This window comes from Bos indicus x Bos taurus, chromosome 9 (genome assembly GCF_003369695.1).
Source record: "Bos indicus x Bos taurus breed Angus x Brahman F1 hybrid chromosome 9, Bos_hybrid_MaternalHap_v2.0, whole genome shotgun sequence".
NCBI classification, from domain to species: Eukaryota; Metazoa; Chordata; class Mammalia; order Artiodactyla; family Bovidae; genus Bos; species Bos indicus x Bos taurus.
The window spans coordinates 33,974,287-33,992,338 of NC_040084.1; the positions used below are offsets into that span (position 1 = coordinate 33,974,287).

Below are 18,052 nucleotides of genomic sequence, written 5' to 3' on the forward strand. Positions count from 1 at the left end.
TGTTTCTGAGTTAAAGTTTGTATCTTTAAGAAAGAATATTCCAGATCTGAAATCAGTTTGACATCACATCTTTTTTTTAAAGTCTCACCATCATCCAAGACAGGCAAACACACACGTAGACACACACAGACACACACACATGCAGACACAGACACACACAGTTAGTTACCAAAGAGGGAAAATGTTTCCTTGCTTTCCTTCCTTCAACTCTCATAATCTAGGTTTTCAATCTATTACAAAGACCCTTGCATTTCCAACCCAACTTTTAACCTTTTTATAATCAATCACCATTTCCTAAGCAGTTTCTTTTCCAGCCAAGTTTAACACCTCTTAATCATAACTCACACATGTGTGCCTCTACCTCATACCACATAAATTTCTTCTAGTCTACTGAAATTCTCCAGCTTTAATTCCAACTCCTTTATGGAATCTACAAAGATTTCTCAGCACACCGATTTTTAAAAAAAAAATTTTATAGTATTTAAGGACAAATCAGTTCTCAGGAAACATACTACCTTAGGTAATTTGCTTTATTTCATTATATATTGTCTCCTCAATTGAAATGTAAACCCCTCAAGAGCCAAATTCCTATCCTATACTTCTTTACATTGATATAGGTCTAGGATAGTGCCTTCATATAGAGGTATTTGAGATGGATTACTTATTACTGAGAATATGCTTACTGACATATAACAGATGCCTGCACAATTATGGTAATACTAACATCTTGATTAACATGTAATTGAGTCATATGAAAATGATAAACTTCTTAAAAGTTCCTTAAGTTACCAATTTATCATATTAAAGTCTGAACTCACCTGTGTTTGAATATCATCACCAGTCACAATATTACCAACTGCTCTTAACGCAGGTGATACAACTTTATAATCATTGTGCCTAAAAGTAATAAAAATATGAACTTACATTCTATATTAAAATTTACAAAAAATTTGCAAAAATAGTACAAAAAATTCCTCCATACTCCACCCAGAGATCCCTTTCAAGTTTCACTAATTTTCCGAGTAATATTCCTCTAACAAAGAAATCTAACCCAGAATCATGGGTTGTACCCATGTCTTTCCAGTCTCTATCAAGTCAAAAGAATTCCTTCGTTTTCCCTGTGACAATCAAAAGCTAATTATTTGGTTTTGTTCAGTGATTAAGATGAAGTTACATGCTTTTGGCTGAGATATCAGAAATGCTATAGTCTTTTCATTATATGGTATTGTATGGCATATGGTATCTATTTTGTCCATTATAGTGGCACTGACCTCTGTCACTTAAATAAGATGGTGTCCACCAGATTTCTTCACTACTGTTTTTCCATTTATAATTAGTGTTTTGTGAGAAAATAATACTTTTAGACTATGTAAAATACCATTCCTTAATCCACTTTCACCACTAGCTTTAGCATATTCTGATATTTATTGTCTGAATTAATAATAATCATCAGTATTGTTGCCAACGATGACTTTCTAATACTATCACTTACACTATGTACCTTCTTTTTAATCTATTGATCTATCTACTTATTTAAGTGTGGACTTATGGATTGCTATTTTATTCAAAAAAGTTGTAATATGTTATTACAATTTATTTCAATGTTCAAATCATTCCAGGTTTAAACTGTAGGAGTCCCTTCAAGTGGCCTGTGTCCTTTTGATACTTCTCTCTTCTTTGAGCCAGAGAAGGCAATGGCAACCCACTCCAGTACTCCTGCCTGGAAAATCCCAAGGATGGAGGAGCCTGGTAGGCTGCAGTCCATGGGGTCGTGAAGAGTTGGACACGACTGAAGCGACTTAGCAGCAGCAGCTTCTTTGAGCTCTCAATATTTTCTGGGTTCATCTTGCCTTTTTTCTTTTTAGGCCCAGTCCTGGTATTAGTCATTTCTTCAAGAACCCATGACTCTACTTGATGAGAGTAGTGTTTAACCAAGATTTGTGCATTTGGTGTGCTCATCTTGTTAGTATAGGTTTGTCACTGCTCTCAGGTCCTCTAAGAGGACACATACACACATACATGTACATTTACATATATATTTATTTCTATCTCTTTATGATGAAAGCCATGAGCTCACATTGATACCTTTACTTCTGATCTAGCACCATAAGATTATTCCGGCTTTTCTCCTTTCCAGACATATATCTCCATTTTCTAAGAATACGAAGCTGGCTTCCATTATCACAACCTCCCTATGTATGACCGGTCTTCTGATTCAGCTAGACTGCTATCATGTATTGGTTCCAATTTCTGCTCCAGCCTGCTTATCTGCTCTGCTCTAGTGGGTGTCATCATCAGTGTGGGCCCTGATCTGATCCCTCTGTTGCACTGTGTTCCCCTCTTCCTCAGATGCTGTCTTCAAGCTAGGGCCACAACCTCTTACTGAACCTCTCTTTTGTACCATCTTCCTTGTTTGAGCCTACCTGATGACTTTTTGACAAAAGAAAAAAGGCAGAAAAATAATACACTTTTTTAAAAGAAGAGGATGAGGAAGCTAAAATAATCTTTTTAAAACAAGTTTTCTTACAAGTTTTTAATTTCTTTTATAGAAAATCTGTTCTTTTTAATGAAAGTAGCAACAATAGCCCAGCAAAGAAAAACATGATCTTTAATACAAGTGAAATACTAAATGTTTTTCACTGCATGGACCCATACACAAATTGATTATTGTAATGAACAATTAACTAGATTATTGGTTCTGTGAGAGCAGAACTGTGTTCCATACATTATTAACATATTGCACAACACTCTAGCAGGTAATAGGCATTCAATAAATACTTGCTGAATTAAGTCCCGCCCATTCATGAAGAGATTAAACTAGTCAAATTCATTAACAAACTGACTAGTTCCAAATAGAGGATATAAAAGCTAAGTTTAAGGGTCAGATTCTCAGTATTTCAGCTATTCTGCAGAGTGGATTTGGTAGCTTTTCAATCCTTCCTGAAGTTTGTAACTCGAGATGTTTAGAAGACCATTACTCTGCTAAACTTAAAACACAATCATATACTTATTAACCATAAATTATAGTTACATCAAAAGTTCCACCAATCTTCGACAGACTCCAGAATCAATGACTGCTTGAATTTTATCATTGGATCCATCAGAAAGATAAGAAAGGGCCCAACACACATCTGCTAATACATCTGGGTCACTGCTAAATAACAATCGTGACAGGACATTTAAGCAAGGTGAAACCTGGAAAGGAAGAAAGAACCAGTTTTTAAAATTTTTCTCTATCCAAAACAGTTTCTTTAGGAAAATAATTTCTAAAATATTTAAATAAAAATATTTAATAAATATTTTAAATAAAAATAAAATATTTAAATTAAAATAAAAATTTTAAACACAAAATTTAAGCTAGAAAAATAACAGAGAAATTAAGACATTCCACTGTTTTAAAACTATGATCATGAAAACTACATATAAACATGAAACTGATTATGATTCCTATTTATCTTATACTGAATAAGTTATTTGGCAAAGTTTGTAAAAATAATTATGTATTAGGGATCTCCTATGTCTGAGTCATATACACACACCCCCACAATGATTTAAAAAACAATGAAGTCCTACAGAGTTCTAGTTTTAAGAAAACAAAAACATTTTTGCCCCACTGTCTTCTCAGAAACTAGAAAAAGAAGAAATAGAAATACAAATTCTAGCTTTGAGGAGTCCAGTAGACATTTATAATCTTGACTACAACTGGTGAGCTACAGAAACTGAACTTTGGGATACAGTTCATAGAAGAAGCTGAAATGAAACAATGGACTGTAAACTAGAGAGATTAAGTAAAAGTTACATGCTGATTGAATTGAAAACTTGCAGCCCTCTTGCAATTCCCAGGTCCTAGATCTCTAATGGTATTACCTACTCAACCTAATCTACCCACCTTCCAACAGGAGAGTAGAAAATCTGTTCCTAGAGAAACAAAACGGTTTCAGAAAACATACTGAAGTTTGGAGTTCCTCAAAGAAAACATGGTTTTGCTACCCAATTAGTCTATAGTGAAGCTCATAAGACGATGAGCCTATATACCCATCTTTCAATCAGCTTCTTAGTGCCTGCCTCTGGAGTATTTGCAGAGTGTCAAGGATCACCAGCTGTATGAGAGCCTCTGCTACTGCTGCTGCTAAGTCGTTTCAGTTGTGTCTGACTCTGTGCGACCCCAGAGACGGCAGCCCTACAGGCTTCCCCGTCCCTGGGATTCTCCAGGCAAGAACACTGGAGTGGGTTGCCATTTCCTTCTCCATGAGAGCCTCTAGTAGGGAAGAAATCAAAATAAACAGACCATAAACAAAATGAAGGAGACATCAGAAAAAAAGAAAAATTCAAAAATTACAAACCTACACAGATAAGACAGTTTGCTGAAATTATAAAAGAATAAAAAGAATAAAAATATAAAGATGAGCAATCAAAGAACAAAAAATACTATTCTTGAAGAAATAAAATGATTGTAAAAATAAAATTTTTAAAACTTCGCATGATAAGAATTTCTCTCATAGAAAATCACAAAAAATTTACTTAACAAAAGTCTAATGAAAGAAAAAGACTCCTAACTTTAAGAATTTTATACTTTAGAGGAAGAAAGATTTTTTTAAATATAAAAAAATCAACAAAAAGACACATATTATATTAAAAGGTATTGACAAAAAAGAGTAAAATGTGGAGGTCAGTGGCTAGGGATGGTATCAGATCAGATCAGTTGCTCAGTCGTGTCCGACTCTTGTGACCCCATGAATCACAGCATGCCAGGCCTCCCTGTCCATCACCAACTCCTGGAGTTCACTCAAACTCATGTCCATCGAGTTGGTGATGCCATCCAGCCATCTCATCCTCTGTCGTCCCCTTCTCCTCCTGCCCCCAATCCCTCCCAGCATCAGGGTCTTTTTCAATGAGTCAGTCTTCACATGAGGTGGCCAAAGTATTGGAGTTTCAGCCTCAGCATCAGTCCTTCCAATGAATACCCAGGACTGGTCTCCTTTAGGATGGATCTCCTTGCAGTCCAAGGGACTTTCAAGAGTCTTTTCCAACATCACAGTTCAAAAGCATCATTCTTCGGCACTCAGCTTTCTTTACAGTCCAACTCTCACATCCATACATGACCACTGGAAAAACCATAGCCTTGACTAGATGGACCTTTGTTGGCAAAGTAATGTCTCTGCTTTTTAATGTGCTATCTAGGTCGGTCATAACTTTCCTTCCAAGGAGTAAGCGTCTTTTAATCTCATGGCTGCTATCACCATCTGCAGTGATTTTGTAGCCTAAAAAAATAAAGTCTGACACTGTTTCCCCATCTATTTCCCTTGAAGTGATGGGACCAGATGCCATGATCTTCGTTTTCTGAATGTTGAGCTTTAAGCCAATTTTTGCACTCTCCTCTTTCACTTTCATCAAGAGACTTTTTAGTTCCTCTTCACTTTCTGCCATAAGGGTGGTATCATCTGCATATCTGAGGTTATTGAGATTTCTCCCCGCAATCTTGATTCCAGCTTGTGCTTCTTTCAGCCCAGCATTTCTCATGATGTACTCTGCATATAAGTTAAATAAGCAGGGTGACAATATACAGCCTTGACATACTCCTTTTCCTATTTGGAACCAGTCTGTTGTTCCATGTCCAGTTCTAACTATTGCTTCCTGACCTGCATATAGGTTTCTCAAGAGGCAGGTCAGGTGGTCTAGTATTCCCATCTCTTTCAGAAGTTTCCACAGTTTATGGTGATCCACACAGTCAAAGGCTTTGGCATAGTCAATAAAGCAGAAATAGATGTTTTTCTGGAACTCTCTTGCTTTTTCCATGATCCAGCAGATGTTGGCAATTTGATCTCTGGTTCCTCTGCCTTTTCAAAAACCAGCTTGAACATCTGGAAGTTCACAGTTCACATATTGCTGAAGCCTGGCTTGGAGAATTTTGAGCATTACTTTCCTAGCATGTGAGATGAGTGCAATTGTGCGGTAGTTTGAGCATTCTTTGGCATTGCCTTTCTTTGGGATTGGAATGAAAACTGACCTTTTCCAGTCCTGTTACACTGCTGAGTTTTCCAAATTTGCTGGCATATTGAGTGCAGCACTTTCACAGCATCATCTTCCAGGATTTGAAATACCTCAACTGGAATTCCATCACCTCCACTACCTTTGTTCGCAGTGATGCTTTCTAAGGCCCACTTGACTTCACATTTCAGGATGTCTGGCTCTAGGTCAGTGATCTCACCATCATGATTATCTGGGTTGTGAAGACCTTTTTTGTACAGTTCTTCTGTGTATTCTTGCTACCTCTTCTTAATATCTTCTGCTTCTGTTAGGTCCATACCATTTCTGTCCTTTATTGAGCCCAACTTTGCATGAAATGTTCCCTTGGTATCTCTAATTTTCTTGAAGAGATCTCTAGTCTTTCCCATTCTGTTGTTTTCCTTTATTTCTTTGCATTGATCATTGAGGAAGGTTTTCTTATCTCTCCTTGCTATGCTTTGGAACTCTGCATTCAAACGGGAAAATCTTTCTTTTTTGCCTTTGCTTTTCGCTTCTCTTCTTTTCACAGCTATTTGTAAGGCCTCCCCAGACAGCCATTTTGCTTTTTTGCATTTCTTTTCCATGGGGATGGTCTTGATCCCTGTCTCCTGTATAATGTCACGAATCTCTGTCCATAGTTCATCAGGTACTCTGTCTATCAGATCTAGTCTCTTAAATCTATTTCTCACTTCCACTGTATTTGCTGCTGCTAAGTCGCTTCAGTCATGTCCGACTCTGTGAGACCCCATAGACAGCAGCCCACCAGGCTCCCCCGTCCCTGGTATTCTCCAGGCAAGAACACTGGAGTGGGTTGCCATTTCCTTCTCCAATGCATGAAAGTGAAAAAATAAGTGAAGTTGCTCAGTCGTGTCCGACTCCTAGCTACCCCATGGACTGCAGCCCACCAGGCCCCTCCGTCCGTGGGATTTTCCAGGCAAGAGTACTGGAGTGGGTTGCCATTGCCTTGTCCTCCACTGTATTTAGGGGGTCTTTAATGCCAAAACTCGGAGAAGGCAATGGCAACCCACTCCAGTACTTTTGCCTGGAAAATCCCATGGACAGAGGGGCCTGGTAGGCTGCAGTCCATGGGGTCGCTAGGAGTCGGACATGACTGAGCGACTTCACTTTCACTTTTCACTTTCATGCTTTGGAGAAGGAAATGGCAACCCACTCCAGTGTTCTTGCCTGGAGAATACCAGGGACGGGGGAGCCTGGTGGGCTGCCGCCTATGGGGTCGCACAGAGTCGGATACGACTGAAGCGACTTAGCAGCAGCAGCAGCAATGCCAAAACTATTTTCATAGTTATTATGTGTTAGCTTATACTAACACAATCAGCCTTTTTTATTTTGTTGACATTTACACTAAAAGTATAAAAACAATAGTGGGTAGTAAAATTATCAGCACATTTACACAAATAAAGGCAGTGATACCAAAATGTACCACAGATCACTGTAGTCTTCACATCCACATACTTATAGTTAATAGTGGGGAGGGAGAATAATCCCAAAGAAGCAGTAAATATTACTAATTTTATTAAACCTCAACTCCTGAATACATGTCTTTTGAATATTGTGAGATAAAATGGAAAGTACACATCAAGCACTTCTGCATATCAAAAAACTATGATGATTATCTCCAGAAAATATACACATTTGAGTTACAAGCTGAATTTGCTATTTTATTTTCCCTATAGTAATACCATTTTTACTTAAAAGACTGACTCTTAATTGTTATTCAGTCAAATATTTCTCAGACTTTTTTATTTGGGAAAATAAAACAAGTGAGCCTTTTCATTATGCATCTTTTGATTTTATGTATGTGCAAACACTGTCCAGTCAATTAAAAATAATTACTAAAAAGATAATAGTCCCTTCAATCTCTAAAAATCTATTATAAGGAGACTTAAAAATTTTTGTACATAGATTCCTTAATTTGTGTACTTTACAAATACCTTACTAAAGTTTGGAGGAGGATTTTTGCCTCTACATAAATTTGAGAGGGCCCATACGGCATTTCTGGTTGTTGTAAGTCTGTTTGAATTTGTTAGTAACCTGCCAAGAAAAAGAAAAAAGGAACTGTCACTTTATATTCATTTTTCCTTTTCAGCTAGCTTCTACTATCATAACACAAAAATTCTTAATATATCTTATAAGGAATCAAACTGATGTGGTAAAAGGAAAAGTGAGTTTTAAAGATTCAGTATATTTCCAGAAAAAAAGAAAAATATTCAAAATAAAGAATGCCATGGGAAATTGACTTAGTTATTTCTATATATTTTAAAAAGAATCCAGAGGGATGGGATGGGGAGGGAGGTGGGAGAGGGGTTCAGGATGGGGAACACATGTACACAAGTGGTGGATTCATGTCAATGTATGGCAAAACCAATATAATATTGTAAAGTAATTAGCCTCCAATTAAAATAAATAAATTTATATTAAAAACAAAAGCAAAACCAAAAAAAATTAAAGGAGTACATTATTAGATTACTTGTTTTTTACCATGAAAATAATACACAATACAAATTCATTAAGTAAGGAATACAGAGTCAAATTGAATGAAGATCAGATATTAAGAAAAAATAGTTTTTGTTTTGTTTTTAACAGACTGCCTGTCTTAGTACTTCCATCTGCAGCCTGCTAGCAAACTGCAAGAAGTACAGAGAACCTAGATTCAGGAAGAATTGTTATTCTAGAGTGACTTCAGCAAAAATGGTACAGAAGATAACCCTGGAGGCCTATCCTTCCCCAAAACACCAATTTTTGCAAACTCTGTTAGTATTAGCTTAATTAGAACTGTCCAAGATTGTAAATGTTCATAGTAAGGAAGTAAACTTTTAATCAGGAAGGGACTGAAATGTGGAAGGAGAGCTTTCTGGCAATATCTTACCTTTTTGTCCAGTCCCCTCCCTAGCCTGGAAGCAGCCTTGAAGACAAAAGCTGGAGTTCCCACTGTGAGTTCTGTTTCCAAAAGGGTCTATGGAGACTTGTTTCCAAGTAATTATTGTATTTCTCTGTTTTAACCTATCTGGGTACTCCCTGAAAGATTGATGAAGGGGGCTTGCCTTTGTTTTGCCTAACTGGGAGTTCTCTCATTATGATCAATAGCTGATTTGTCATCAAAAGTCATGGAGAACAGAGGCAATAATATACTTAAACTGCTGAAAGAAAACTAATCAAACAAGAATTCTATATCCAGCAATATTACCCTTTAAAAATGAAGGAACAACAAAAGCTGAGAAAATTCCATCATTAGTATATTTACTTTATAAAAATAACTAAAATAACTAAAATGTCCTGAAATAAGATAGCTGGTGATGGACAGGGAGGCCTGGCATGCTGCGATTCATGGGGTCGCAAAAAGTCGGACACGACTGAGCGACTGATCTGATCTGATCTGAATAACTCAGGACTGTGTGAAGAAATAACAACATTAAAAATAACTACACAGGTAATTATAAAAGACATTATTTAATTTTTGGTTTATAATTTCTTCTATGATTTAAAAAATATACATTTACAGCAGTAGTTACAAATCTATGATAACAGGCACACAATGTAAAACAATGTAATCTGTAATAACAGTAACTCATTGTAAGAGATATAAGGGAGCAGAGCTTTTGTATCATACTGAGACTGTGCTATGCTAAGTCACTTCAGTCGTGTCCGACTCTGTGCAACGCCATAGACGGCAGCCCACCAGGCTCCCCCGTCCCTGGGATTCTCCAGGCAAGAACACTGCAGTGGGTTGCCATTTCCTTCTCCAATGCATGAAAGTGGAAAGTGAAAGCGAAGTCGCTCAGTCGTGTCCGACTCTTAGCGACCCCATGGATTGCAGCCTAACAGGCTCCTCCATCCATGGGATTTTCCAAGCAAGAGTACTGGAGTGGGTGCCATTGCCTTCTCCGCATACTGAGACTAAAGTGGTATAAATTCAAAGTTATTTTAAGTTTAAGATGTTCACTGTACTCCTTAGATTTAAAAAATACAACCAAAAAATATACTAAAAAAGAAATGAGAAGGGAATAAATACAGTATATTATTTTTAAAAAAGTCAATAAATGCAAAAGAAGGCAAGAAGGAAGGAAGTGAGGAACAAAAAAGGTTTAAGGCATAAGATACATAGAAAACAACAAAATGGCAGAAGTACTTTCCCATGAGTAGTTACACTGAATGTAAACAGACTGAACTCTTGAATTAGAATTAAAAGGCAGTGACTAGCAGCATGCATTAAAAAACAAATTAAAAAACAATAATTCATGAGCCATCTGTAATGCATTCTACAAGACACTCATTTTAGATTCAAAGATACAAACAGGTTGAAAGTGAAAGGATGGGAAAAATATTCCGTGCAAATAATAACCCAAAGAGAGCCAGGGTAGCTATATTAATATTAGAAAAATAGACTTAAGAGGAAAATTGCTTAAGAGATAAAGAATAACATTACATGCTGATAAGAATGACAATCCATCATGAAGTTTTAACATTTAGCAACAAAGCAAATTGTACAGAGCAAAAACTGACAGAATTGAAGGGAGAAATAGACAGCTGTACTATCACAAAGGCCTTAATATAGTTTTCAGTAATAGCTAGAACACTTAAACAGAAGATCAATAAGAAAAATAGTGGACTTGATCAACACTATAAATCAACTAATAGTTAGACACCTAACAGTTTATGGGGACATAATGAGGTGGACATGACCAAGCACAGCACATACCACATTCTTCTCATTAACAGCAGAACATACATTCTTTTCAAGTGCACATGGGATATTCTCCAGGATATACCATATATTAGACCACAAGGTAAATCTGATATATTTTTAAAGATTGAAATTATACAGAGAACAACGGAATGAAGCTAAAAATCACTAAAAGAAGAAAAACTGGAAAATTCACAAATAAGTGGAAATTAAGTAATATAATTTTAGACAACCAGTAGGTCAAAAAAGTTACCAGGAAATGAGGAAATATTTCAGAATAAATGAAAATGAAAACCCAACATACTAAAACTTACAGAATTCACTGAAAGCTCACAGAGAAAATTATAACTGAAAACACCTACATTAAACAAGATATCAAATAAATAACATAAACCTTCATCTTAATTAAGAAACTAAAAAATCTGCACCAAACTAAACCTCAAGCTAGAAGAAAGAAGGCAATAATAAAGAGCAGAGATAAATAAAACAGAAAAGAGAAAAGCACTAGAGAAAATGAACTCCATCAAGAGTTGATTCTTTGAAAGAAAAATCAACAAAATAAACATTTACCCAGACTGACAAAGTAAAAGACTTATATCAGGAATGAGAGTTAGGGATATTACTACTTATCTTTCAGAAACACAAGTAATTATAAGAGAATACTATGAACTCTAAGCCAACAAATTGGATAATGCAAAGAAAATGAACAATTTCTCAGAAACACATAAACTACCAAACTGATTCAAGAAGAAACAGAAAATCTAAATAGATATATAACAATTAAAGATACTGAATGAGTAATCAAAACCCTCCTAATAAAGAAAAGTCAAACATGAAACAATTTCACTGGTAAATTCTACTAAACATTATAGAAGAATTAAATCCTTCTCAAACTCTTCTAGGAAATAAAAAAGAACATTCCTACCTTATTTTATGATGCCAGCATTATCCTGATACCAAAGCCAAAGATATGACAAGAGTGTATGTGTGTGTATTACTAACAGATACAAAAAAATCTTCAACACAATTCTAGGAAACTGAATCCAGGAACATATTAGAAGAATTATACACTATGAACTACTGAGAATTATCCCAGGAATGCAAAGATGGTTCAATGAACAAAGACCAAGCAATATATTCACCACATTAACAGCATAAAGGAAAACAAAACAAAACAAAACATGTGATGATGTCAACTGATGCAGAAAAAGCATTTAACAGATCCCAACACCTCTTCATGATAAAATCACTCAGCAACCTAGGACAAGGAAACCATCTCAATAAGATAAAGGATATTTATGAAAAACCCACAGCTAACATTATTCTCAATGGTGAATGAGTGATAAAAAACATAATGTTGCCACTTTTATGCAACACTATGGTGGCTCACTGGGTAAAGAATCTGTCTGCAGATTCAACTCACACATGGATGGTCAACTCCTTTCCACCAAAGGTATCAAGATCATTCAACAAGGAGAGAATAGTCTCCAAGCAACCATGCCAGAACAAGTGGATGTTCACATGTATCTCAATTAGAGTCACACAAAAAAATTAGCTCAAGATGGACCAAAAAATGCAAATATAAGAGGTAAAACTCTTAGAAGAAAACATAAGTGTTTCATGACCTTAAATTTGGCAATAGTTTTTTACATATGACACTGAAAACATAAGTAACCAAAGAAAAAATAGATACTACTGGACTTCAAATTCAGAAATTATGTGAATCAAAGAAATTATCAAGAGAGTGAAAAGAAAACCCACAGAATGCAAAAGATCTTCTAAAATCATCTATCTGATAAGAATCTATCCAGAATACATGAAGAATTCTTACAACTCAACAACAAAATGACAACTGAATTTAAAAATATGCAAAGGACTTAGATATTTCTCCAAAGATACACAAATAGCGAACAAATGTATGAAAAGATATGCAATGTCATTAGGAAATGTAAATCAAAGCAAAATTAAATACCACCTCATACCCACTAAGATGGCTTTAATCAGAATAATGGACAACAGAAGATGGCAGAGGAATAGGATGGGGAGACCACTTTCTCCCCCCATAAACTCATCAAAAGATCCTTTGAATGTTGTGCAACTTCCACAAAACAACTTCTGAATGCTGGCAGAGGACACCGGGCACCCAGAAAGGCAACTCATTCTCTTTGAAAGGAGGTAGGATAAAGCATAAAAGAAAAAAAGAGAGAAGATTTAGGGATGGATATCCGTCCTGGGGAGGGAGTTGTGAAGGAGGAGAAGTTGCCACAGTAGGAAACCCTCTCAGAGGCAGGTCTGTGGGGAGTTTTGGAATCTCAGAGGGCAACATAACCGGGAGGAAAAAAACGAAAAAACAAAAAACCACACATTATGCGCCTAACCACCACTGCCAGTGGAGAAGCAGCCCAGGGGCTTGCTGAGGCTGGGGTATATCATCAGACCGGGCCTGAGTGCCCTGAGGACAATCTGAAGGATCTAACATGAGATAGCAACCAAAACTGTGGGATCTCCAGAGAGACAAAAAAAAAAAGGAACTTTCCCAAGAGGGGCTCTAAGGCCTGCGTCCTAGACAGCTGCAAATAGGACCCTCCCCACCCCTACCCAGCCTGGAGGTAGAGAGGCAGCCAGAAGGCAAGGGGCGGCCCCAGAGACCAACATTTCAGCATCTTCCACCAAACTGAGCAGGCACCCAGTTGCTAACCATGTCTTCCTGGGATCCTGGGTGGTTGACATCCGCCAGGAGGGTTGCAGCCTGAGATCAACTCCCCAGAGGAGACACATGACACCTGAAATGGTACCACTGCAGCGTACCCAAAACACCAAGCGCCTGGGACCAGGGAGGTGATTCAGACACACACACGGCCAATTTGGGACAGTACACTCGCCAAGCACCTGGTCACCTGAGCTGCTCGGACCTGGGAAGGGCACAAAACGCATGCCCATCTGGGTCTGTGCCCTTGTGGAGTACCCAAGAACATGCATGGTTTAGACCTGGGAAGTGCATGAAATGCAGGGTCCACTTGGGACAGTGACCTTGCAGACTGCCCTGGAGCCTGAGCAGTGTAGACCCAGGAAGCACATGCTGCTTTGGGTTGTGGCAAGCTCAGTGTGGTCCATACGCTGAGACCACTCCCCCAACACCAGATATCTGTTTGCAGTGTCCCTTCCTCCCCACAACTGAACGAGTAAGCCTAAATAAGTGACCACCTTCGCCCCCTTGTGTTAGGGCAAAAATTAGACACTAAAGAGACTTGCAAACAAAGGAAGCCAAAAGAAACAAAGAGGGAACCGCTCTGTAAGTGACAGGTGCAACAGATTAAAACCCTATTCAGTTCAGTCGCTCAGTCGTGTCTGACTCTTTGTGACCCCATGAATCGCAGCACGCCAGGCTTCCCTGTCCACCACCAACTCCTGGAGTTCACTCAGACTCACATCCATCGAGTCGGTGACACCATCCAGCCATCTCATCCTCTGGCGTCCCCTTCTCCTCCTGCCCCCAATCCCTCCCAGCATCCGAGTCTTTTCCAATGAGTCAACTCTTTGCATGAGGTGGCCAAAGTACTGGAGTTTCGGCTTTAGCATCATTCCTTCAAAAGAAATCCCAGGGCTGATCTCCTTCAGAAACCCTGTAGTTTAACATTAACTGTGCATTGAAGGGGGCCTACAGACCTTGAGAATAAGTTGACCTTGAGTAAAAGCTGGAACAAGGAACTATCTGAAACTGAACTGACCCACACTGCCCACAACAGCTCCAGAGAAATTCCTAGATATATTTTTACTATTATCACTTTTTTTTTTCAAGTTCTTTATTACACCTTTAATTTTCATTTTTATAACCTACTATTACCTTGCAAAAAAAGACCTTATTTTTAAAGCAAATTTCAGATATATATATTTCTTTTAAAATTTCTGTGATTGATTTTGTTTTGTAATTTTTATATTACATTTTTGAGAGTCTAACCTCTATTCTAGATTTTTAATCTTTGCATTTTGGTATTTGTTAATCAATTTTGTACATTTAAGAATTTAATCTTCAGTATCCATTTTCACCTAGGGATATAATTACTGGCTTGACTGCTCTCTCCTGTTTTGACTCTCCCTTTTCTCTCCCAGGTCACCTCAATCTCCTTACTCCCTCTCCTCTTCTCTACTTGTTCTGGGTGTTCTGGGCTGTGAAGAACACTTGGGGAACTGATTACTGGCTAGATTGGTTTCTTCCATTTTGACTCCCTGTCTTCTCCTCCTGGTCACCTCTATCTCCCTCCCTCTTCTCTTCTCTATGTAACTCTGTGAATCTCTCTGGGTGTTCTGGATTGTGGAGAGCACTTAGGGAATTGATTACTGGCTAGATTGCTCACTCCCTTTTTGACTCCCCCTCTTCTTTTCCTGGTCACCTCTGTCTTCCTCCTACTTCTTCTCTTCTCTATGTAACTCTGAATCTCTTTGGGTGTCCCTTGCTGTGGAGAATTGTTTCACCATTAACCTAAATGTTTTATCATCTGTGCTTTATGGATGGAGAATCTTGAGGCTACTGTAAGAGAAGGACTGAAAGCCAGAGGCAGGAGGCTTAACTCTAAAACTTAAGAACATCAGAGAACTCCTGATTTCAGGGAACATTTATAGACAACAGCTCACCCAAAAGTCTCCATACCTACACTGAAACCAAGTTCCACCCAAGGGTCAACAAGTTCCAGGGCAAGACTGATAATTCTCCAGCAAAGCAGGAACAAAGCCCTGAGCATTAAAAAACAGGCTGCCCAAAGCCATGCCAAACCCACAGATACCCTAAAACTCACTACTGGACACTTCATTGCACTCCAGAGAGAACAGATTCAGCTCCACCCACCAGAACACAGATATAAGCTCCCCCAACAAGGAAACCTTGACAAGCCACTAGTCCAACCCCACCCACAGGAAGCAGACTTCACAATAAAGAGGAACCATGAACTTCTAGCCTACAGAATGGGCACCCCAAACACAGCAATCTAAACAAAATGAAAAGGCAGAGAAATACTCAGCAGGTAAAGGAACATGATAAATACCCACCAAACAAACAAAAGAGGAGGAGACAAGGAGTCTACCTGAAAAAGAATTCAGAATAAATGATATTAAAGATGATCCAAAATCTTGAAAACAAAATGGAGTTACAGATAAACAGACTACGGACAAGGATTGAGAAGATGCAAGAAATGTTTAACAAGGACCTAGCAGAAATAAAGAAGAGTCAATCAATAATGAATAATGTAATACTGAGACCAAAAGCACTCTGGAGGGAACCAACAGTAGAATAACTGAGGCAGAAGAGAGAATAAGTGAGGTAAAAGAATTGTGGAAAAATGAAGCAGAGAGGAAAAAAGGAAAAAGAATTGACATGAGGACAACCTCAGAGACCTCTGGGACAATGTTAAACGCACAACATTCAAATCACAGGTATCCCAAAAGACAAAGACAAAAAGAAAGGGCATGAAAAAATACTTCAGGCGATAATAGTTGAAAACTTCCCTAAAATAAGGAAGGAAATAGGCACCCAAGTCCAAGAAAGCCAGAGAGTCCCAAACAGGATAAACCCAAGGTGAAACATCCCAAGATACATATTAATTAAACTAACGAAGATCAAACACAAACAATAACTATTAAAAGCAGCAAGGGAAAAGCAACTAGTAACCCACAAGGGGATCCCCATAAGGCTAACAGCTGATCCTTCAACAGAAACTCTTCAGGGCAGAAGGGCATTGGCAGGACATACTGAAAGTGATGAACCAGTGATGAAAGAGAAAAAGCCAGATTACTGTACCCAGCAAGGATCTCATTCAGATATGAAGGAGAAATCAAAAGCTTTACAGGCAAGCAAAATCTGAGAGAATTCAGCACCACCAAACCAATTTTTCAACAAATGCTAAAGGATGTTCTCTAGACAGGAAACCCAGAAAAGGTTTATAAAATCAAACCCAAAACAACAAAATGGCAACAGGATCAAACTTATCAATAATTACCTTAAATGTAAATGGGTTGAATGCTCCAACCAAAAGACAAAGACTGGCTAAATGGATACAAAAACAAGGCCACTATAAATGCTATCTACAAGAAACCCACCTCAAACCAAGGGTCACAAACAGACTGAAAGTGAAGGGCTGGAAAAAGATATTCCATGCAAATGGAGACCAAAAGAAAGCAGGAGTAGTAATACTCATATCAGATAAAATAGACTTTGAAATAAAGACCATGAAAAGAGACAAAGAAGGACACTACATAATGATCAAAGGATCAATCCAAGAAGAAGATATAACAATCAAATATATACGAACCCAACATATGAGCACCTCAACATGTAAGGCAAATGCTAACAAGTATGAAAGGAAAAATTAACAGTAACCCAATAATAGTGGAAGACTTTAATACCCTACTCACACCTATGGATAGATCAACCAAGCAGAAAATTAGCAAGGAAGCACAAGTTTTAAATGATACAATGGACCAGTTAGACCTAATTGATATCTATGGGACATTTCACCATAAAACAATGAATTTCACCTTTTTCTCAAGTGCACACAGAACATTGTCCAGGATAGATCACATCCTGGGCCATAAATCTAGCCTTGGTAAATTCAAAAAAACTGAAATCATTTCAAGCATCTTTTCTGATCACAATACAGTAAGATTAGATGTCAACTACAGGAAAAAAAAAAACCTATTAAAAATACAAACATATGGAGGCTAAACAATACGCTTCTGAATAAACAACAGATCACAGAAGAAATCAAAAAGGAAATCAAAATATGCACAGAAATGAATGAAAATGAAAACACAACAACCCCAAACCTCAGGATTCAGTGAAAGCAGTGCTAAGGGGAAGGTTCATAGCAATACAAGCTCACCTCAAGAAAAAAGAAAAATCAAACAACAACCTAACTTTTCACCTAAAGTAACTAGAAAAAGAAGAAATGAAGGACCCCAAAGTTAGCAGAAGGAAAGAAATCACAAAAATCGGAGCAGAAATATATGAAAAATAAACAAAGGAGATACAGCAAAAATCAACAAAACTAAAAGGTGGTTCTTTGAGTAGATAAATAAAATAGACAAACCATTAGCCAGACTCAACAAGAAGAAAAGGGAGAAGAATCCAATCAATAAAATTAGAAATGAAAATGGAGAAATCACAACAGACAACACAGAAATACAAAGGATCATAAGAGACTACTATCAGCAACTATATGCCAATAAAATGGACAGCTTGGAAGAAATGGGTGAATTCTTAGAAAAATATAACCTTCCAAAACTGAACCAGGGAGAAATAGAAAATCTTAACAGACCCATCACAAGCATGGAAATTGAAACTAATCAAATATC

General features: G+C 37.5%; 1 protein-coding gene across 1 annotated transcript in view; it reads right to left on the minus strand.

Annotated features, from left to right (window-relative positions):
- Positions 1-18,052, minus strand: part of KPNA5 (karyopherin subunit alpha 5) — a 50,250-nt gene that overhangs the window by 11,376 nt on the left and 20,822 nt on the right. The window contains exons 8-10 of the mRNA XM_027551138.1: positions 7,959-8,058; positions 3,032-3,195; positions 819-897 (exon numbers count right to left, since the gene is read on the minus strand). Of these exons, the coding sequence (XP_027406939.1) occupies positions 819-897; positions 3,032-3,195; positions 7,959-8,058 (343 nt within the window). The remainder of the gene's footprint in view (positions 1-818; positions 898-3,031; positions 3,196-7,958; positions 8,059-18,052) is intronic.